Source organism: Amphiprion ocellaris, chromosome 15 (assembly GCF_022539595.1).
Source record: "Amphiprion ocellaris isolate individual 3 ecotype Okinawa chromosome 15, ASM2253959v1, whole genome shotgun sequence".
Classification (NCBI taxonomy): domain Eukaryota; kingdom Metazoa; phylum Chordata; class Actinopteri; family Pomacentridae; genus Amphiprion; species Amphiprion ocellaris.
This window is the reverse complement of record NC_072780.1, coordinates 8,337,354-8,361,455: the sequence shown is the minus strand read 5'-3', so window position 1 is coordinate 8,361,455 and position 24,102 is coordinate 8,337,354. Positions and strand designations below refer to the sequence as shown.

The 24,102-nt window shown below is 41.9% G+C and overlaps 1 protein-coding gene across 2 annotated transcripts; it reads right to left on the bottom strand.

Annotated features, from left to right (window-relative positions):
- Positions 1 to 22,661, bottom strand: zbtb10 (zinc finger and BTB domain containing 10). Of its 2 annotated transcripts, XM_023268787.3 has the most exons (5): positions 21,740 to 22,661; positions 13,367 to 14,399; positions 5,959 to 6,024; positions 2,602 to 2,777; positions 1 to 395 (listed from the first exon to the last, which is right to left on the bottom strand). In XM_023268787.3, the coding sequence occupies exons 1-5, from the start codon at positions 22,406 to 22,408 to the stop codon at positions 114 to 116; spliced, it is 2,226 nt and encodes a 741-aa protein (XP_023124555.2). In that variant the 5' UTR covers positions 22,409 to 22,661; the 3' UTR covers positions 1 to 113. The 2 variants fall into 2 exon arrangements, with proteins under 2 accessions (XP_023124555.2, XP_023124556.2); XM_023268788.3 differs by lacking the exon at positions 5,959 to 6,024.
- Between the last annotated feature and the right edge of the window lie 1,441 nt (positions 22,662 to 24,102).

Here is a 24,102-nt window from a genome sequence, read left to right as displayed (position 1 = left end):
GCACTTTGGAGTTGATTGTTTACCAGCTAGTTTTTGTATACATATATATTAAACATCAACTTTTTTTTTTTTTTTTTTTTTTTTAAATTTTGTTTCTCAAGCTTGTTAGAATCTTAGTCCTCTTCCGGGGCAGCACCAGCGTTGCCCTCGCCCCAAACTGATTGGTCGTTGTCGGTAGGTTCCTCCCCCTCCACGTCCTCGCCTTCCTCCCCGTCAAAGTCTTCGTCGCGAGGAAACTCAATGCCCTCCAGGCCCTCCTGAGTGGCCTGGTGCGAGTCGGCGCAGTCTGCACACACGCCATAGCGCCGCGAGCCGTGACGGATGCCGACGCTGGCGGCAAGCATGAAGATCTTCTTGCACACCATGCACTTGTATTTTTTGTCCTTCTTGTGCACCTATAAGAGGGACATGGAGGGAGAGGGTTGAGCAGAGAGGCTGGTTGCCATTTGAATTAGGAACTCTTACAAAACAGTTTGACATTCTGAAAAATCAGCTCATCCAGTAAACTGGCTGTGTACCCCTGACAAAATCAAAACATCGTGGTGCCAGGCACAGTAACTTGTAGGTGTCTCTACTGGTTGCCTGGTAACCTCCCATTAACAACAAGACTACAGGGAGCGACTGGTGCAGGCTGAGAAATATTCTGTACCATTTACCCCGTCACACCAAATATTACCAATTTTTGACCAAAAAGAACCAAGGAAAGGCCAGTTTATTTGTCTAGAACCCTACATGTCCAAGACAATTCAAAGTGATTTACATAAACATTAAGAGCGTTACAGTGAGGTGCAGATAGTTAAACGATACCGTGCAGATTTCATGCATAGGCGCATGAGAAAAGAAATGTTTTTAACTTGGATTTAAAAGTGTCTACATTTGGTGAAAATTTAATCTTCACTGGCAGTTTGTCCCACTTGTTTGAAGCATAACAGCTAAATGCTGCTTCTCCGTGTTTAGTCCGGACTCTGGCCTGGAACAGCTGAGCTGAGTCCTTGGATCTAAGAGCCCTGCTAGGTTTGTATTCTCTGAACGTATCACAAATGTATTCTGGGCCGTTTTGGGATTTGTAAACGACCAGTAGGGTTTTAAAATGTATTCTGTGACTGACTGGAAGCCAGTGAAGAGATTTTAGAAATGGTGTTAGTTTAGTGCTAGTTCAGTGCTGGTGCTTAGTTGGTTCAAATCTCGTGCCTCTGAAGAACCGATTTGCTATTCCACTGGCAAAGAGCCAAGTTAGAGCCACATCATTGTGTCATCGTAAATCGTCAATACGTCACTGCACGTGTAGCCATTCAGCAACGTTGGCGCACCGTAACCAGGAAAGTGCCGTTCCTGACTTCGCAAGCCTACATTGTGATCCAGAAACAAATAATCAAACTGTCAGTAACTACCTGTCTTCATCGTAGTCACAGCAACAGCGAGGTAATTGTCAAAGATGTTTTGATTCTTAACAGTGAACGTGTTAGTGTTAGCTTAGCTACTTAGCTTCGACTACATTTGCATCCATTACACAGCAGTTAAACAAACGCAATAAGCTGATGATAATATCTATGTTCATCTTTATAGATGGTTTTAGGGCTAATTGTGAGGCAGACGTCAGCTGTTGTCTGGGCACATCCGTAATCACACTACTAGTGGTCCACAATTGTATCGGATTTCAGCTGAAGGCTGCTGTTCTGTCCAAACTGTCATGAGACACTGACATTTTTATTGCGGTTAACCCACCATTGTCAGTTTTTGTTTCAATAAACTGTTTGAGATGAGGAAATCACTATTGCATGCTTCTACTTAAATGCCCTACTTCCATGACATATCACTGCAGCATTTTTTTTTTTTTTTTTACATTTTCCATATATTTCACCTGAAAGTTGAGTAACTTTTTGTAGTAGTGTATGGAGACACATCATGTAAGCACTCTTCAATAATATATCTGCTGCAGTAGTGCAGTTTATCTATCTAGCTTGGTGTGACAGTAAAGAAACATGTTGCTGATATGTTTAAGACGTACAGGTTTTACGCCTTCGTTTTCTCCTTGTTTCGAGTCTTTATGCTAAGCTAAGTTCCCTGCAGTTAGCGCTATATTATGTAATGTGTGGACATGAGTGGGACTGATTGTCATTTTGGTTGTTTTGTAAGAAAGCAAATAAGTATATTTGCCTGAAACTGGTGGAGCAAAATGTGTATGTCTGTCCTTTTCCTATAAAGGAAACTTGGATATAAAGCCAATTTAATGAATGTCAGCTGAATATAGCACATTAGTATTTATAGTTCAATTCCCATTTGTTCTTTCCAGACGTGCTGGCAGTAAAATGATCGACTTTGCCACCTCATTTGTAAACGTGTAACGTCCAAATCCATCTGTATGGTACCACTTAGTGAGCGACCCTGCAATACTCCCTGCATTAGAAAACAGATATTAGAGCCAAAAAATGTCTACCTTTGCACTCACTCCCTTAAGCAAGAGCTGCCAGACGCACAACACAAGGTGGAGTGCGATGATGTAAGCGTGGCCAAAGTGTTGTAGTGTTTGGCAGAAGACGGAGGATAAACATGACGCTGTGCTGAAAGAGCGGTGAGGATCCTGTGCATATGCGAACTCACCAGGGAATGTCTCTTAACGTGCTCGCGGCGGGTGAACAGCTTGCCACAGATGTCACAGCTGAAGGAGCGCACACCCGAGTGGATGATCAGGTGCCTCTTGAGCGTGCGCCGATGCTTGGCAATGTAGTTACAGTGGGGGCACTTAAGCTTATTGAGGGCTAGGTGTGAGGACTCGCCTGGGTAGAGAGAAACACAAAGATGCAGAAAAAGATCAGCTTTGCTCAAAAAATAAACCTCAAGTCAAATTTTCACTCAACTGGACTGGAAGTTGGTTTAAACCGATAATGTCGAGAAGGAATGAGACAATCATCATAAAAACTTAATTTCCATGTATAGATCCTCTAATGAGAGAGGGGTGTGTCAGGAACCAATATCCTGTTTATCAAAACACTGGGTTAGGGCGTGGCAACCATTACTGGGAATACAAAACCACAAACTTGGATGGATCAAAGATGATTTACTCAAAGCTGCACAAAACTACAATGGGACAAGCGATTACTATGGCGCCCATGTTAACTTTGCAATCTTTCTCTTTGACTGTTGCTAAGGAACTGCTGCTTGTCTGCAGCTCAGCTTAATGATGTTGGGGGCTTCACCATGGCGATTTCAGACAGCATGCAGATTCATATTAGCCATGGATGTAAAGCAGCAACACAGATCTGTGAATACGCGAGGTGCATTTATTATTGCAGTTTGGAGGGACTCATCAAAGTATTGCAACTGAAACGTCTTCTATTGCAATTCAAATGATGACACACAACTACTAACGTAATGAGTCACAACAAAACACAAGCTAAGCTGCATAACACCTAATAATGTCATTCCAAAACAATCTTGTTAACAAACAGACATGCATTTAGTTGTGTTAAATAACCGCTTATTAGCAACTAACAACAACAGAGTTAGCACAGCTTAGAAATTAATACCAACCTAAAATTACAACTATCAATCCTCAGTTTCCATCAAGCTTGGCCATTTTATTACTGAAGAGCTGGAGCCTTGTGGCACCAGCATGTTCTTTTATTTCAGCGTGTAAAGAAACAAATAGCAATGTCAGATGCTTGCACTCGCATTTTCTTCATTAACACTCCAGGGATGCTGATGCTATAAGCCAGTGAGGACAACTGGGGCTTACAAATAAATAAGCAATGTATTGATTTTGAAAAGGCTCCAAACAGAGTGTTAGTCTTCTCCGCTGAGAGTGGGGTAACAGGGCCTATCCCTTTGTTTGAACCAGGGAGCACACAACAGAGGCGTTGTCAAGGCAGGTTGCTAGGGGGAGAGGGGAGGAGGGGGAGGGTTGATGAGAAGCAGGTCACCTGCGTATTCAATCTGTGTGTGTGTGTGTGTGTGTGTGTGTGTGTGTGTGTGTGTGTGTGTGTGTGTGTGTGTGTGTGTGTGTGTGTGTGTGTGTGTGTGAGAGAGAGACACAGCAGAGAAGCACCTTGTGGAAGTGCAACAAGCTGTTAATTTTAAGCTTCAGAGGTTTAGCATAAAATTACGCTTTAACTACCTGTTCTTACACAAGCAGAGCAGACAAAACTATCTTTAGAGAAAGATAAAAAATGAATCTTTATTTTTGTTTTGTTTAAAAGATTGGATTTGTTTTAAGGTTTTAAACACTAGAGTTAATTTTAGTCCGTATTTATATGCTTCAAGTCAAAATGCAAACACTGGGGTGACCGGGTGTTTTCTGTGACAGTACCAAGGCTCTGGAACAAGCTTCCCTCTGAAATGCACACCATCACTGACCTGACTCTTCTTAAATCAAAGATCAACACCTTTCTGTTTAAAATGGCTTTTAACACCTAGTGGCATGCTTTTCGTGTATTTTTTATTGTATATTTTACTGTTGTCTCTGTTTTAAGTTATTGTTTTTAAGTTATTTTCTTGTCTTTACTGTAAAGCACTTTGCTCACCCTTTGGGCTGTTGTAAAGGGCTATATAAATAAACTTTGATTGATTGATTATATGTTTTTATATGTAATTCACTGAATTCAAATGAAGCATTCCGACTTCTGTCCCCTTCATGCCTTTTCAGCTCATGTCTCTCCTCCACCTGTCCGCCCAACTCCTAAATCAATATTGATCTTGTGCATGTATATAGGGTCATAAATAGGAGATGTGGCACCAATCGCACCAGTACGTTTCATTTACAGCACGTATTATACACTCCCTCTAACTACCCATTCATTTTCCACACCCCCTCTACTATATGCACAGACTTTTCAGAACCAATTTGATTTTACACATTAAAATCAAATTGACTGTGCAATAAGCTGTTCCCTTAAACTTTCTGTCTTCAGGCTGTTGGTATTTGCAGCCTGGATACAGATCAAAACACACTAGAGCTTCTGAAGAGGGCAAATGTCAGCTTAAATAAAGTTCTTCTCTCCTCTGCTAGTTTTGCAGTTCAGTTTGTTTCTACTGTATATGCTATATACAGCACTAATGGTCTGAGTATATCGTCTTTGCAGACAGCATAAAAATGACTAAAAGGAGACAATGCTAACAATATTAAGTGTTTTTTCCAATAATACTTCAATTTCTGTGATGTTCTCAAAGCTGTTCTACCTCCATCCACAGCTTGCTTTTAAATTTTTTTAACTGTGAATTGCTTTTGAGCAATACAATATGGGCAAAAAAGTTGTCCATTCAAAATCATTTTTCAGTATGCATAACGACTTTTATTGCGAACATACTGTATAATCAGAACAGTCAGAAATGCTCTCCTACTTATGTGGTTTCCCGGCCTGTTTCATATCCTTCACAAACAGACTGAAGAAGAGATAACACAGATGATCATTTTATCTAAAAGTGCCTGGCTAGCAGTGCTAAACGTCGCTCAAATACCTTTGAACTTTTGTAACATTGTCCTAAACCCCCAAAATTTCAAAACAAGCGACTGCAAATATATTGTGATTGTGCTTTTCGAGCAACGACAAAGTCCAGACTTTGTTGTCCAATTTTGCAAAGTAAAAGATTTTCAGACAGCCACATTAGTGGACTGTCTTACCTAAGCTTCACTGGGTTTTTGCCTTCCTGTGGGAAGTACAACTCACAATGCACTGGAGGAACTTTTACCCCTGGGAAAGTGCCTGGGCTTTAGCTCTCAGGCAATTCCTGGACCTTTAATGGTTAAGCACCTCACAAGGGTCTCATACAGGTCAGCCACACCTTAAAAAAACTGGTTGAACATGAGTCCTTAAGTAGAAAGGGTGGTTGTCTGCTCACTTGTTAAAATGAGGTATGTTGCCCACACTCATTTAAAAAGATATATGAAACTATAAGCTTTTAAGATTCACTAGTAGCCAATGGTGGTAATCTAGCTGTAGTCTGGAGAGTGTGGCATCTTACCATTCTCCCAGGACTCCCCTTGCTGTAAGTCTTGGATGATGCTATACTGGATCTGATTGGCCAGCTCTGGGAAAGAGGGAGGGGACAAGAAGAGCGACAGGGAGAAAGAGAGAGGACAGGTGGTTGAGAGCCTGGAGAGGAGGGGGATGCACACCTCACAATGTCTTGTGTACACAACTAACCACCCCCACACGAAACAATGGAAGTTTCAGTGAATATAGGCAAACACAAACTCTCTCTCACACACACACACACACACACACAGGCCCCTACTGTATGCAAAAGCTGTGTGTTCCTCGAGGCGGAGCAACAACCTAACCGGGGCTGCAGTAGGGAGGGGGTTAATTAGAGGAGGACAGAGTCCAGTCCTCGCACCAGCTCATCTTACACTCAGCTTTTGTAAGCACTTGTGTGAGCACCTGTGTGTGTGTGTGTGTGTGTCTGTGTGTGTGTGTGTCTGTGTGTGTGTGTGTGTGTGTGTGTGTGTGTGTCCAGTTCCTCGAGCATCAGCGCTTCAAGCCCATTAAAGACACGCCCCTGTGTGTGTGTGTGTGTGTGTGTGTGTGTGTGTGTGTGTGTGTGTGTGTGTGTGTGTGTATGTGTGTGTGTATGTCCGTGTGTGTGTGTGTGTGTGCGTGTGTGTGTCCATTCTCCCTGGGTCAATATTTGGAATAGTGAGGACAGCCCCAGTGCATTAGAGTGGATTAGGGAGGGAAGGGACTGCCCCTGGCGGCTTTGCACCTCTCAGGGATGGTGGGGAGGGGGGCTGGGGGTGTTATCGTGTGTGTGGGTGTGTTTGTGTGAGCTTCCATGGAGTGCAGTGTGCATGCAAATTCATTTCACCTGCTGTGTGTCTGTGCAGCATCCACCCTTTAAACAATCCAACAGTCTTGTTTGGAGAAGACCCAAGAATTTACTGGCTACGCGTGTGTTGGCTGTGAGCTCAGCGTCATAAGAGCAGACAGCAATGGTAAAGCACTTATATCCTTAAAGCTGCTCCTCACTTTCAACTGCTCATATTTTCCACAACACTATCCTACCTGTGACTCTGTACGCTGTCCAAGTCCAACACCAGCTGCCTCTGCAACGGTACCTGTGACTTTGAGTCTTTTCTGGTAAATCATTACCAAGAATTGACTGCTGCTTTTCTCGCTTTTACACGATTGCAAAATAAATATTTAGATGTTGAATGTTTGGACTATTCATCAGATGAAACACAAGTGTGAAGACATTGCTGTGAATCCTTAGATATTTTTCACCATTTTCAAGCACTTTAAGAAAAAAACTTCTGCAAAATAATCAATGTAATTGCTGTTCGCAGGCCTGAACATTTTGATGAACACCCTCTAAAACAAGCACATATTTAAACAATGGGTGACATAGCAGCAGAAAGAATGCCACCATTTGGGCTACTACGCGTCCATCCTTGAAGCATGACCGCGCAGACAAAACTGAAGCAAAATGAAAGCCAAAAGAGTGACATCACTGTGGGAAACTGGGACGGCTAATATTGCTGGATGGCTATTCACGGGCTCAAATGCAAATACGCAAGCAAACGACAGCTAGAGCAAGAGGGCTGTCTAGTTTTAAAGACTGTATCATAACCAAAACCTTGAGTGTAGTTGTGCCTACGAACAAAATGGTAAGCCCTCTCTGGTACTTGCTGCGTGACTATGTTAAGATTATTTTTTTATTTGTAAGGCAATATTTTAGTAAAGCGTCGCCAACGTTGAAGATTTAAGGTCATGTGACACACATTTCCTAAGCGAACCACAACAAATGAGCACTGTATGTAGTACAAGGGTAGACAGCAGACAGAGACTGTGGGAAACACTGTCACGAACTGCAATCTCTGACAAATAACTTTCTGTCTATAAATGGTAGTGGACCATGAAGTGAAAAATGGCATTGATATGGTTTTCAGTGTTACAACTTTACAAATGCAGTGGAGCCTGTGCACTTCATTCTATCATATAGCAAGTCTTTAACAGGGCTTCAAACTGGGTTGATTTTTTGAGACAGAGTTAAAATTGCAATTGGTCATAATTCTGCGACTGAATGATCATTATGATGCTGTTTTGCTGTCACTTTAACTGGTGCGGGTAGCTACTGTGTTAGCTATAGTGGTGCTACTTTCATTTCTTCCCTGGCCTTGTCAGTCTATGCCTGCCTGATGCTTAAAACAAGCTGTTTAGCTGTTGTGTGTTAAAAAGATAACAGTGAAAAGATAACTGTAGCTGATTATTGCTTAAAAATTTGAGAGAAAGCGACTGGTTGAGAGGGACAGGTCCTGACTCAAACACACAGGGTTGAAAATTAAATAAATATTAATCACAATCACGATTTTAGTTTCCCCCATTATATGAACATGATTGACTACATTTAAAAATAGAACTACATTTAACAACGTGCTTCGCTAGCAAAAAGCTACATGCGGCGTTTTCTCCATTCATGTGGATAAAATTATCTGGTTTCAACTTGGACAAATCTGATATTAGAACCCCCTATTTTACTCTTTTCAAGTTAATTTTTGCTCACACACCTGTCTGAGAGCACTGATGCATTTAGGGAACGTCGATGAATGTCAGTTCTATCAATAAACAGACCTTCAGGTTTAAGGTTTTGTCTGTGCTGAGGTCGGAGGTGAGACTAACCAGTGAAAAAAGTTAGTCCAGAGCTCTGTTTAACTACAAGTACATGTAAACAAATGCAGAATTTCATGAGTCAATATCAATTCATCTGGAGTGTAGTACACAACACTTCCAGGATCTGATGAATTCATTTGCTTACTCACAATAATATTCAAAAATATCTGAATTAACCAAAAGTGTGGCTGGTTATCTACTACAGAGTGGAAGCATAAATGAGAAAAATATATCAGATCACACTCATTACTGTAAACAAATAGCAGCTCACATTTGTCCTGACAGATTCTTTTTTTCTTTGTCCTCTTGCCTGTGCCCCATCCCTGTGTATTTTTATCCAAAACATCTAAAAATCTGCAATATCCTTGATGAAGTCAAGGGAGAAAAAAAACAGAAAACAGTTGAGACTTCCCTGTCATACTTCTAAACTTCAGTCTTTCAGTCAGTACTATGGGCATCACTATACTTACATGGCAACTAAGAGAATGCCACATGCAGTATAGCAAGGCTAATTAGCTAAACACAGAAATTAATTTAGTTTTACATCTTATCTATAACATGCGAAGTTGAACATATGACTAGGCTGCTTATTCATTTCTTTTTGCTTTAAAAATGCAGCAAGGCCCTCTTCTCACCCCAACATCAAACAACGGCAGGATAATTTGTTGCACATTTCGGCCTTAAATTCTCTGGACACCACCACTCTCAGATGTTTGACACTAGGGCATCCATTAGTTACAGACATTCACTGTTCTTGCTACAGTAGTGAAGAACCGGTCGGACTGTCGAGACTGGAAGAAGGCTATTTTTAGCGAACCGACCTTCTCAGACAAATCTCTACAATTTTAAGGCCTTACAGAGACATAATATTCACATTCTATATTTACAATGGTGACTGGTTTAGCATGAATGAAACCTAGAGTTTGAAATAATCGACTGTAAACTGCTGCCTTAAAACCTTTTACTTTGACTAACAGCCTACCTGAAGCCTTAGTCATACCTTTATTTGGAAAAGTAGTATACATTAAAAAGAGCTATGGAGCTGAACAACAAAGACGTGAAGAAAGAAGGGGTTAGAGACTTAGCACACTGGCAGACAAACTGTCTTTAAGCCAGTGTCTCTATAGGCTATTACAACACCCTAGATCACTTCATGCACACATTAAAAGAGCCCTAGGAGGAGTTGGAGGCACTAAGAGCATTCAAGCGCATTTAGGGAGGCCTGAGGGGTAGAAATGTTTCCCCTGCTTTCTTCATTATCCTGCATCAGAGAGGGCTTCTATTTCTATTTCTACAGACACTTTGGGCCTCACACTTCCCCTCCCCCTGTCCATACCACTCCACTTAATATGTGATATCATTATGGTTACATGGAGTGCCATGCTTAATGGGCCCAACAGAAGGAGAAGGCTGGAGCTAAGAGAAGAGATTACCAAGAGCACTACAGTGGATGTGGATAGGACGGGACGGATGGAGCAATGGATAGATTAAGAGATAGAGAGGGGAAGGTATCAAGGGGTGAAGAGAAAAGATGAAAAGGATAGAACTGTTTTATCAAGCAAGAAAAAGAGGATTGGAAAATTGATTGAATACGTCAAAGCCACTTAAAAAGGTCAAAGGGATCTGATGCTATTTTCAACCACAGTATAAAGCATTGGTTTAAAAATGAATGCAGTGCATGACAAATTCAACATTTCCATGTCACAAATTATCCCGACATCTTAGAACCTCGGAATCTGAAACCTGCCAGTGAGTTTGAAAAGTATGCCATCTCATAATATCACCAAAACTGTTTCATTTATATGAGCGAGAGATTGCAATGACAAGAATTTTCTTTTTTTTTTTTTGACAATCCTTGAACTGCTGACGACTTAACCAAAAATAAGCTTAAACTTGTGAGGTCTTATTAAAACATCTTTATTATAATTTTTTAAAAATTTTACGATTTGTCAAAATAAAGCATTTTCTCTAACCAGGGATGTCCGATATTGGCTTATTTGCCAATAACGGATAAGCTGATATTGTCCAACACTCAATTTCCGACTCCGATATCAACAGATACCGATATATGTGGGCTATTTAACTAATTTTAGGTAACATCACATATCTTCTGTCGTGGAATTAACGCATCATGCCTAATTTTATTGTGATGCCCCATTGGATGCATTCTCAAATGCAACAAGGCTTTCCAAATGTAAACATTGTCTGTGCAAAATAAGAAAAGTACTTCAACTTAAGTTATGGAAAAAATGCCATATGTATCTTTTTTTTTGTCTCAAACAGCAGTTTACACTCTCCCTCTCTCCCTCCCTCCCTCTATAAACCAGTAAATGCCGGCAAAATCCAGGCATTATTTTATCGGTTTTCATGATTGGCAAAAAAAACGATAACAATATTGACATATTACATTTTTATGGCAATATCGGGCCGATAATATCAATGGGACGAAATTATCAGACATTCCTAGGCTCTAAACAGGTTGTTTGGGAAAAAAATAATTTAAAAAATCTGTGCACCAAAGCAAAACCATCAAGCCATTAGTGACTCAACTGCAACCAACAACCACAAGACAAAAACTCAGGAATTTTTCGGTTTCTGTTAACACCTGTGAGCACTTGGAAAAATGTTGTGCATGATTCCAGATTTAAACTTTTTTGTAAAATAAATCAAAGAAATTCAGCTTTTGATGATATAACAAAGTGATGCTGCAAAGAAGACATTTGTGAGTTCTCTTCCTCTAGCCATTGTTGTTCCCAAATAGATGCAGGACTTAACCCTTTGATGCACAACACGGGTAAAAAGTGACCCATATTCAATGGCAAATGGGCATCTCTTGACCCATGTGCATCAAAGGGTTAATATCACAGTGGAAAATGAGCCTACAGTGAGTAAAAATGTGTCAGAAGCTTTAAAAAAAATGCTCAGAAACTGCTTGGGATTCAGGTTAAAAACACACACACATTCACACCTCTCATCTCTCCAGGTGGGTGTTAACTTTCGTAAGCCCCCTGCTCTGGTGTGATTAGTGGAGATCACGGCTAGGAGTGACTCACTTGTCAGCTATGCATAGCAGGTTCAAAGTATGATAAGCAAATCTCTCTGCTTTTGGGTGTAACAGCAGGGTGCTGATTGAACGCTTAAAATCCGTTTCTTATTTAACAGGACGATCATGAAAACCAGTGATCACGCCTGTGTTACACACTCCAGGCAGCCTTCAGGTGATCACACATTTTGCATAAATAGATATGTGACAATATGGTGGGAGATATTTGTGGTCGTGCCGCATCCCAACAGTTGATCAAATACTGAAGCTGGGCGAGTTAAAGGGGTTATCCTCTTCAACCCCACTGACCCCCTAGTGGGTAAATCAATACAAATGCACGGTCTATAGATAGTAATTGTACTTACAGTGTCTATTTCCAAAGATATCAAGTATGGAATTTGGAAAAAGGGTGTGTGTAACTATAAACTGGACATACATAATACTTTTATTTGACACAATGGTGCAGGCATAAAAACACTAAGCTTGTGTGAGGGCCAAACGGTAGCACTGATCTCCTGATTCGATTTTGAGTCCAGAATTGATTAGCTCCAACTCAGTCCGATTACTCATCATTCACTTTTGCATCAGACAAAAATTCATGCTACATCATGCATTTCTCAGTATTTACCACAGAAACTGTGACTTCTTCTTTTCACACATTGTAAGGGCTAGTTAGCATTAATAATTTTGGCACTGAAAAATTTAATTACGTAAAATCCACTCAGTTTTCATTCAATTTTCACAACTTCATATGTAAACAAACAGAGACTTGATGAGTGTGCAAAGTGCTTTTCAGTCTATCTTCTCATAGTTGCAATCTATAGAGTCCACTATCTACCCCAGGTCATGGTAGACATAGACAGTAACTATTGACATACCAGCTTACAGTACCATCATGACTCCGTGCAGTCAATACAGTCAGCTTTCATCCATGTCATTTTTTCCACTTATGGTATCTTTTCTGCAGATGTTGTATTAACTCAGTTTACATTTTATTTATTACACAGCCCAAACTGCACCTCTGCCCTCTCCCCCGGACGTTACGAACCACACCAAATATTCGTCATTAATCGGGGCTGAATATCTGGAGCCCAGAAACTGCTATTCGGTCCAGCCCTAGTGTCTTCAGAGTATCACAGGGATGCTCGCAGTTACACAAAGGAGTTCACAGAACTCTTACACTGGTAATAAATTTCAGCATTTTTGCCAAAAGGGCAACAACAAATGTTGGCTGATTATTTTTAATAATGCATTGCTGTGATTCTTTTAGCTTCTCCGTGCCAAAGAAGATGTTTGGCAAGATTGGCCTTGATGAAAAAAAACTTACTACAGCCACATTTTAATTATATTCTTTTTTGACCCCAGCAACGTTTGAAAGGATCGTAAACATGCAGAGCATGTTTAAATGAATGTTCTATACATATATATAAAATGCCATGATGACATCCTGACTACTCTGTGGTAAAACATTTTTACATGGATAATATTGGAAAATATGTATTTCATATTATCAATCATACAGACGGTACATTCAAATGACTCTGATCATAGGTCACAGATCAGATTCTGCATGCATATTTCTATTCATAAAACAGAACTCTGTATTTCAATTCCAGAGTGTATGACCAACAGGAATAAGTAAACTATGACTTAATTAAGAACTTTTAAAAGGTAAAACACTGACTTAGAGGTGTGTTGAATGTGCATATGTGGGTCTTACCAGCGTTTTCGGAGAGGGAAGAGAAATCCTCTCGGGGGTAGGAGGCTGAAGGCTGGATGAACATTCCTTCATCGAATCCCTCTTCAGGCTCTGGTGGGAAGTTGTAGACAAAGCGACGTGTGGTGGTCTGTTTTTTCCTCCGCCCGCTTCCAGCCACGGGATCCGGTGCCTCTCGCTTTATTGCTGAGGGTGCTGCAGCAGTGCCACCTGTGGCTGGCTCGTTCCAGACGAAGACCTGCGTCTGGCTACTCGCCGCTCGTGTTTCATTGGTCTCTACTGAATCAGATGAGTTGTCATTGTGGTGGGTCCAGCTACCAGAGGATCCGGGAGTCACCAGGGCACAGCCCTCGCCCCCAACCACTGTCACCTCTATATCACTGGTCTCCTCCTTCACCCTGCTAGCCTCGTCATCTTCCTCCATTGCTTCCTTTCCTTGGTTGCCGCTGGCCTTGATTGACAGCTTAGACAGGATGCTCGTGGCCCAGAAGTTGCTTGGCTTTCGGTCTAGACCTCTCTGTCCCTCTTTGGCCACCATTTGCCTCTTGTTGTAATCCACCACAACGGAATCGGGGGCTTCTTGTTTAATGCTGATATTCAGGGCATCCTTTATAAAAGCCCTACATGACTGTACAACCTCTGTCATCTGTAGGTAACTAGCAACGGACATCACCTCAATGGCATTTTGGCTTGTGAGCAGCAGATTCCCGGAGTAGAGAAAGTCGAGGATAACGGAGAAGCCCTGCACAGCAGCGACATCCAGGTGCGTGACAGTGGCCTGGTCCTGAGCCTCACTCTTGGTCAGACAGTAGAGGGTTTTGAAGTAGCGGCTGCCTGCTACCAGGATGTTCTTGTGTGCGCGGAACACCTGGCCTGAGACAACAATGTTGACGTCACAGAGGATACCACTTTTGCGTTGCTTGTCCAACTCCTGGAGTAGCTGGTAACAGTAGGAGTTCTCGTTGGGCTTGCTGCGGTAGTCTTCCTCTGAGCAGTTAGTGGAGGGGCTGGCATTGCCTGAGGGCCTCACAGTTTCCTTTTAGGTGAATAGGAGGAAGAAAGAAAAGAAAAATTATTGCAGAAAATGTGGGCGCTAACACAAGTAATTGTGAGCATTAATGCAATTATACACAAATATGTTTTTCCTTCCTGTAACTCTGTCTTTACAAAAACACAAACACCCTCTGGGTTCCTTGTATGATACCGTTGCACCTGCGCTAGGGGTAAAACAGGTCTGACAGGCTTCTGTTAAAAAGGGGTAGGGGGTGGGGATGAGGCAACAAAAAGCATATTACTTTAAGGTTCAGTAGTATGCAGCCCTATAGTTTGTTTCCTCAATCCAACTGAACCTCAACCACTCGCAACACAAAAACAATACAATGCTGTGTCAGACAACAGATTCATAAACACTGAAAGTTGTTGTTGACTTTCAGCCTTACAATTTGTATTATAACTAATGATTTCAAACATTTTCCAGAAAACTCTGGAGAATGAGCCCAAACGTGCTGCATTCAAAAACATTAACATAAGAGAGCTACGGTGTAGTGACAGGACACGGCACATTTTCAATCAGTCCAATGTGAGGAAAAAAACCCCACTGATAATACTCACCCAAAAAGCAACCTATTTTAGGGTCTATGCAAACTGTACAGTGAAAACCTCAACATGGGGCCACACTGCACATGTACTTTGTTTAAAAATAGAGGCACTCCAAAAAAATACACTGAACAACAAAAATGCTAGAGACGTTAGGTACTATTTTCTACATCTAATGGTGGATTTGTGCTCCTCCGATGATGCGCTAAGTTTCTATGCTTGATAAAAATGCTACGATTTCCACGTGTCGAGTTTCACCTCAATGAAGCAGACTGATTCAATTCTTGTTAGGGCTTGGGTTCAGAAAAAAGTCATGAAAGCATCCAAGCGACCCCCAAGCACCCTGATCTACGTCCAGCACAGATGGATATAATTCTGGCTTAAGACCACCATCCATCACAATTCTCCTCAGTGGCTATTTTTATGTTAAAGTGCATCTATTGAAGCTTTTCTTTTTTTGAGGCAACAGAAACAGGTTTTAGAAATCTGCTAGTAGCATAATTTTCTGTAACATTCTAATTTTTTTCCAAATTTTCTTTCGGTACGACTTCTAAAACTAGACCGTAAAGCAGCTTTGAAAGATTTAATGTTTTGAATACAGAAGCTAAATGTAAAACAGACCATAAGTAGACCTGGAGGAGGGCTGCGGAGTGTCCAAATCAGGAACCAACCTGACTGTGGGAAGGGAGGGGAACTGGAAAAAGCATAGAACTACTCAGTAACAGACCCTGCTCCCCTGTAGCAGAAGTGTGGAGGGTAAGGACCAGCCTGGTACGGAGCAGAAGCGAGGGAAGTATAACACTTATGTACATATACTTCCTGCATACTATACATTGCATCACGCAGAACCCACAGAGTTGAGTTAAATGTATACGTGGTCACAATGAGCACAGAGTATAAGAGCCAATAAACACAAAAAAACTAAAATCCATCTACACCCAGAATCTGTAGAATATTATAGTTTTTAATCATAATACGCACAAGCAGGGCATATATCTCTGGCTCATTTTAGAATTGCACAGCAGATGTCCTAATCCAGAATAATTCACATTGCTCGAGCCCTGCATTTTTGACCCCACCCACCACCAGCTCTTCCGCGCACACATGCATGTACACACACAAACAAACACACAGAAACCAAGCTGCCTACACGTACACACAGCTGGGGTTTCAGTTCGAGTAATTCAGATTAAATCCATTTTCTCTGAGGTCCCCACCCAACCCCCACCCACCACCCCTACTCCCTCCACACTGCAGCTCTTGTCCAGGGCAGCCTGGGCACACAGGACAGTACAGGGGGGGCTTATCGTCCTCTGCCACAGCTGGAGGGGGATAGATGGAGAGAGACGGGATGGAATAAAATGAAAGGCAGAATGAGGGTGAGATAGAAGGGGGGAGGAGGGGGGAGACGTGCTTTGCGGACCACAAAAAACAAATAAATGAAGGCTGCAAAGACAGAAAATATTAAGAGACACGGGAGCTGCATTGTGGAGTTTGGATGGAGGAAAAACGTAGAAAACAGAGCTGACAGAAATGAACATGAAAGAAAATGAGAAATCGTCGGTGCACAGCCTGATAACACGCACTGAAAGAAAATGAATAAGAGCGACTGAGAGCGAAACCTTGAGCACTGAGGAAAAAGGGTGGAGGAGAAAATGTGGAGCAGAGGGGGACAGAAAGCGAGCGCAATAGAGAAGGAGTTGGGTCACCCCATTTTAGCCTTCACAATAGCCCATGTTCTCCCCGAGGCTTATTGTCCACTCACTGTGGGCCTTTGTGAAAAGGCTCGGCACTCACTCTCTTATTACACAGCAGCTCCCACTCGCAAGCATAGAAAAGAGCCATGGTGCATGTGGGTGAGGCTAAGAGGATGAGGAGAGGGGGAGAAAAATTATTCCATGATATACACATCAAAGCCTCTGGAGGGACATGGTCATCATGTTGAGTACTATGGTGGAATATATTGGTGTGGTGAAGGGCAGGGGAGCTTTCACAGCAAGAGGAGTCGAATATGCTTTCAAGTTCGATTGCCAGTGCCTATACAGTTTGTCTACTGCTCTCTTCTTCCGCTAAGTTCAGATCTAACAAAACTACAACTTGCTATTTAGCATCCTGAAATGAAAATGCCCTCAAATTCACATTTGAAATCAGAAACATTGAAGGTTAAAGACAAAAACAGCAGCTGATATGCTAGAGATGCCATAAATAACAAGCATTCTCAGACTCCTACAACCTGAGAATTTGCAGACCCTTTCCTGCTCATTTCAACCAACTAGCCATCCCACCCCCTAATGCCATAACTCTCCATCTCTTTTACCCAGGTTAAGACTTGACAGCTTTCATGAGTCATGTCTAAGCACCTACTGGAGTCAGGCTAGGACAGCCTGGTACTGGATAAGTTTCTCCATACTGGCCTCATCAGCAGCAGCATCCTTCTCCAGATGTGCCACGTGTGAGCTGGGAGCTTAGAGAACCAGCAGATCAACCCTGCACAGCAGATGCTGGAGGCAAAACCAGCTTGAGCCAAGAGAGAATGTGGGGACAATATCAACCTCCCCCAGTCATGACGTGGCTAGGTTTTTATTTGAGCCAGAGATGGCAGGGGTGGAAGAATGAAAGGCAGAAAAAAAAAAGAGAGTGAACCATCCAAGAAGGTGTGGGGGAAGAAGAACCCTTTGATCTGGGTCAAACATGAATGCTGATTTACAGGTGGATTAAACAAATCAAGATGGCCATAATTTCAAGCTTATTGGTGCACTGGCTACACAGTCAAGATGTGCTGCAACAAGAGAGAAAAGAATACTTCAACAAAATAAACCACAAACCCAAACAAACCACAAAGCCCCAAGGCCAGTAGATCCATGACAAGCACTTAGACACACCTCTACCAGATCATGTGATACAATACTGTCCCCATGCAACATAATGACCCACTGGAGACAGTTTTTGTTTACCTTGTATGCACATATATTTACCTCCATCCTCTCACACACACACCCCCACCCATCATCAATCCAGTCCCATGACCAGCCCAGCCCTGAGGCCATCTCCACCAGTCGTTCCCTAACTCCCTACATCTACTGTATCCTTTACTCAACCCCCCTTCCTCACCCAACTCGTCTGTCCCCAGATGCTAGAACAATACTGCAGTGTGCCTTTGGCCCAAGGTGTGGGAGGGCTGCACTGAGTGTCTCCCAGCCTCCTAACAATGCTAAAGAGCCTGAGGGGGGTGTCACTGACGGATTCAACGAGAAGAATTCTCCCTCTGGCTCCACCCCACCCATTCCCCTGACCTGTGGCCCCCAATAAACATCCCATCTATCTGCCAGGCACCAAGCCGAAATGGGTGGGTCCCCTTCCCTGTTTGGGGAGACTCGCTAACAATGAGTGTGGTGTTTGTCTCGACTAAAATGAGGGATTGGAAATTGCTTGTAAAGTCCCTGAATATATATGTATTTTCTTTCTGTGAAGAAAGCGTGGTGACCTTATGGTATACACGATTGAGACCAACACAATGATAAAGTTATATTTGTTTGGCTGTTAACTCCAACAAGTTAATACACATCATCTGACCCGAGTATGCAATCCTTATTCTGATCTAGTTTGAACATATGAAGAATTTGTTTGTAAAAACTGATACACATCATCCCTCAAAAACTCAAGAAACTAACAGTCATGAGTTCATAAAACATGTGAACATGAACCCTAAATGTTCATACTGTACAGCAGAACACATCAAACTGCAGTGCTGTTCTTGCAAAAAAACCAATAAATTAATTCAGCGGAATCTGCACAGTGTATTCAGGTCAGGCGCTGCAACCTGGTCGAGACCATTCAGCTGGGGATGTGTGGTCTGAAAGTGAATTCTGGCTCATCTTTAGAGATGGATAATGTAGACTGAATACTGACCTGAGATTGAACAGTGAGTAACATGAATGACAGAGTTATTACTAATCCTGTGAAATACTAACTAACAATAAAATACTGGCTTTTGTTAAGAAATTAAATCTTTACATTTGAAAAAAGGGAAAGAACATTTCAATAAAGTTTTATCTCATCAGTAATCAGTAATTTGGTGGCTAAATTTAATTAATCCAACAATTTAACTGCAGTTGGATTGTTTTTACTTGGACAGCCAAATAAAAAAATGCAAAAAACTGACAAATAATTTTGCAAATGAACCTCTAGAATGAGTGTTGGAACTTAATTTGTTACTCATGCCTACTAAAGAGCAAGAGAGAGATAAGAAAGAGCAGGAATGGTAAGAGAGAAATATGGAGTACATGATGAAATTAGCAGTGGAGAACTGAAACATAAGGCTGTTTTAGTTACACAATGTATCTCTGTGTATTATGATGTAAACTGAGAGATAGTTATAGAATAGAGTTGCTGTAGATGGCTATGACAAGGGACTACTATCTGACAACCAATGTGGGTTTAACACATGCTTGTGTCACACGCACCGTCTGTATGAAAACAGGTTTAAGTGTAGTCTATTCTTGCCATATAACGTAAGAAAAAGAATTCTGACAGAATAAAATTGAATTATATTGGTACTACATATATATTCTCATATCTGATCAAAGAAAACCCAACGGTCTACTTTTGCTTCACCATAACCTTTTACGAGTTAGCCAAGGGAACAATCTGTGCACAAGACGGCATCTAGAGAATTAAGGACAACGGTCCCCTTCTCCAAGGACACCCACATTTACCACAGCTGCCCTGGTGTGCTGTGGCTAACTGAGTTAGTTTTAACAAATGCAGCAGAAGCCTGACTAACATCAGGAATGGGTGAATAGAACAAGACATTGCCTCATAATGGCATAATTCTCCATTAATGTACGGTTAATGCAGCCTTGCTTCCACTGCTGCTCATTATTTCAACTGTATTGTATATAGGAACAAGATTAGTTTTACTCATGAGGCATGCTTAAAAGATAAAAAATCCAAACTGAGCAACATGGCAACAGAATATTAAAACAGCCAAAAAACATATTCAACATACATCACAAATAAAGCACTTCCAATAATGCAGCAGTGGGACTTTATCTTCCCAGCTCTATCCTCCTATGAGGAAATGGCCTGGATAACCTCTCAATACAGTGTCTGGGGTCCTTGTTGCTAGGGAAAAGCCACACCAAGCCCCTAATCCACTCCTACTGCTCTCCTTACCAATTAGAGATGTGTACAAGTTAGTGGATCACTTTAAGTCATTCTGATTAGTGATTGCGTGTACAAAGGAAGGAACTAAATGTAGTAGTGAAATCCTCCGTTCTTAATTCTCTTGTCAGCTCAAACCATTGTCAGGATATGAGGTAGGATGTGGAAATGTACATGGAAGAGTATGTAAGAGTAAGCTTATTTTCTAAAATCGGACCGAAGAAATGCCCTTTGACACCAGATTGTACGGGCAAACCTGTTTTTATGAGGTCACTGAAAGAGCACTGTAGGAGTGTTGCCTACACTGCAATAAAAAATAATGAAACGATAAAGACCTCATGCACATTGATAGATGAATCAAATATAAAATTGGTTTGAATATTTTAAATGAAAAGCACTCAATTTACTGATACTGCCAATAAATGTATACCTACCTAAAGCCAGGCTAACCACATAGTCTTCAAATACCAATTAAATAAATAGTAGCAATTTCCAATTAGTCCTACATGTGGATTTAGTCTTGTGCATACAGGATGAAGCTTTATTCGTAAACTATGCCTCAAAGGCATAACGCTGGAGCCCATTAATCCAGAAAAAGGGATGACAGGTTCAGGTGATGCTGTGTCATTCTATTACTGACATCTATTTCACTCATTCCACCCTGTTCAAAGGTTGCCTCTGGGTGAGCAAGCTGTCAGGCTCCGGACAACATGATTTACTCTCCTCCTCTTGTGTAGCCTTGCAAGTGACACCATCTATGGATTTTGGGGGGTCATTCTAGCACAATGCCTCTAATTTAGCTCCCTAAAGGGAGGAGGAGGTGGAGGAGGAAGAAATGCGCCAGAGGTCACCCGGGATTGCGAAGCAGCAGAAACTGCATGAGAGGCGGGGGGTTGGGAAGGGGTGCGGCTCCCCAAAGGCTGCCAGGGTCGAGCCCTTGCCATTGTGTGACCTCTAGCAAGCTAGCAATCAAGACTGCTGCTGAGGCAACAAAAGGAGTTTGCTGTACAAAGTGCATCTAATCAATTGCTGTACAACACTACGATTTGTCATTATTTGTTAATTCCCTTTTGTGCCAAAATTATTAACAGTTACTTGCGATGTGCCTCATCCTTCAATCTGAGAAACAGCCTCCGGAGTGACAGTAGCTAGCAGGTGTCAAACTGGAGCAAGTTTGTGCTTGTAAATTGACTAGTGAGTGGACTGACACCAACACTTTTACACGTTAACTCAATCAGAAAGATTCGTGTCGCCCACACTTGTGAATGGTTCATTTTTTTGCCGCTCAGTAACTCCCTGCCCTCACTAGGGGCTTTCCACTGCCGCCACTGGCCATCTACCTCGGGCTACACCGCACGGCTACAAGCGGCTAGTAAGCTAGGCTAGCTGTTAGCTCAGGTTAGCAGGCTGGTGCTAACTAATTAGCCAGGGGAAGGGATTGTGAAGCTTAAGCGATAGCCTATTTTCGCCTTCTCTGTGTTTAAGAAGTTGTAGAAACTGTCACCGTAAGCGACAAACCAAACAGAAAAAGTCGTACGGTGTGAGAATAGTTTGACAGGTATTTCACGTTACGTAGTTAAAGTAAACGAAAGCGTCTTGGTGTTGAGCTAGCGTTACCTGTTTGGTGGGGTCATTCCTCCCGTGCTCGGAAGACAGGTGATGTCTCAGCAGCAAGGCCCGTTTGTAGTTGCGACTGCCTTTGACAAGCTCGTCGCTGTTTTTAGTGGCAATGTTGTGACACCAAGAACAGGACATGAGTCCCGTCTCCTGGCAAAATTTGAGCCATGGAAATTCTTGCAACCACGAAGCATGGAACAGTGAGTGTTTCTGAAGCAGCGTCTGCGGTCTCATCTCTACCCCAGATTTCCTGGTCTCGCCTCCCCTCGCACCGCTTCCAGACTCCTGGCCGTCGGCGTTGTTGGGACCGTTCCCCGCTGTCCAGCTACTTCCCTCCTTGGACCCGTCCTCCACTTCCACCGAGCCGACACGATCGTCGCCGTCCCCGGCTGCCCAGCTGCCCCCTTCCGGGTCCTCTTCTTCCTCCGCCTCGGGTTCCGTGCTATCGCTGACAGACCCAGCGCCCTCCACTCTCTTCTGCGACGGTCCTTTAGCCCCCAGATCCCTGTCCTCCTCTTGATCCGGCCTGTTCCCGTTAAAATGTCGGTCTTGACAGGCCGGGGCCTCCCAGCTGTTACAGTTCCCCCCACCGATACCGCTGGAACCCGTTAACCCAGCTAATCCACCTCCTCGGAAAGCCAACGACCTGCGGTTTCTCTCACCGGACATTTTTCTTAATATACGTTAGAATCTTCACTTTCTCAACAATATCCACCTCCGAAAAAAAATATGTATTTGTAAACGATGTATTTTCCCGAAAGAGATGGACCGTCGTCGTTTCTTCTCTCCGCTCGGCCCTCCCGGTGAGAGTATGTAGGTTATGCGGAAATAAATAAAGGTTTTAAACGCATAATGAATTTCAGGGTTCTCGCTGCGTCCGCGCAGGCCCCGCAGAGGTCGAATGGCAACGACTTTCCTCCCCACAATGCACCTCGACCAGGGAAAGGGGGGGCTGGAGAGGGAGGGGGCGGCTTTTAAAGGAAGATGGGGGTGCTGTTGATCAGCAAGGGGGCTTTTGTGTTTGAAAGCTGCACCCATTTTCCGCATGCTTTTCATCTTCTGACTTTGCTTGTTTTCTCAGTCCATGAATGTCGGATCGTGTGCCCCACTTAAGCCCTCCTGCTAAGCGGGGTGTCCATGATAGGCAAATAATAAATCTATAGGACTTCTGTATGAAACCTTGTAGTGTGTTTATTGTACTGTGGTGACTTTATATTTTATTAATTAAGAAATATATATTTTATATAATATATTACAATAGATAAATATAGAACATAGTTGATTAAAAGGTGAGCAAAACTACCTATATATATATATATATATATATATATATATACATACATATATTTATATATACATGTACATCTATACATTAATTAACTAATATTTAATCAAATTGAAAAATGCTAATTAAAATTACAGTAAGTTAATAATGACACTCAATTATAATGACATGGTGATTTCTTTGTCAAAAGCATATGAACTTAAGAAAGTGTGCATATAACCATGATCTCGTAGTTTATAGTGTATTTGGATTTTGATTTGCAATCCTAAGATGCGTGTATACAATAGCAATAGCAATAAACCACTTTAAAATAATAATAATTTTAAAAATTATTTTAAAAGGCAACATAATGGTGTTTGTGTGTGAATCTGTCTTCCTACTTAGACCAGTGACTTATTGTAGCCTAGAGTGAAGCATTCTAACATATCAACATGTTTCTTGACTCACTTTCTGCTCCTTGTCATCAAAATGAGCTCCAGCAGGTGGCACTCTTTCATGTTAGCATCTCGCTCTCTTTGTGTGTGTTTGCTGGTGTGATGCCTCACATTGTTGGGTGTATAGTTTCAGTGTTGTCCAATTAAGGGCTTTACACACAGCGTGTGAACAAGAGTGGGATTTAACCAAGGTTTTGATTACAATAAGGTGGAGGATTGTATTTCCCATGTAATGGCTAAATTCCCAAGGGGGTGATCAGGCATGTTGTGTGCAATTAGTGTGCCTATTTATTTCTCCAGCTTTTCATGCATTTCTTATCATCTTGGTACTACCAAATGAGAGAATGCTGACTAATTTAAATTCCCTCCAACGATTAAGATGGGGACTTTCTAAAATGTTTTCTTAAATAGGACGTAAATGGGTTTGATATGTTAATGATTGAGATCTACATTTCTGCTGGTTTTGCTTTAATAAATCTTGTGCTGATTTAACTGTAAATGCACAAATCAAACCCAGTAGTTCAGTTTAGTATAAATTGCCTTCCGAGTTTCCAGTTTTTCCATTAAAAGAGACGTTTTTCATTACATTAATATGTTCAACTGAATATAAAACCACAAGTTTTGCCACTAGTATGTTACTGAAA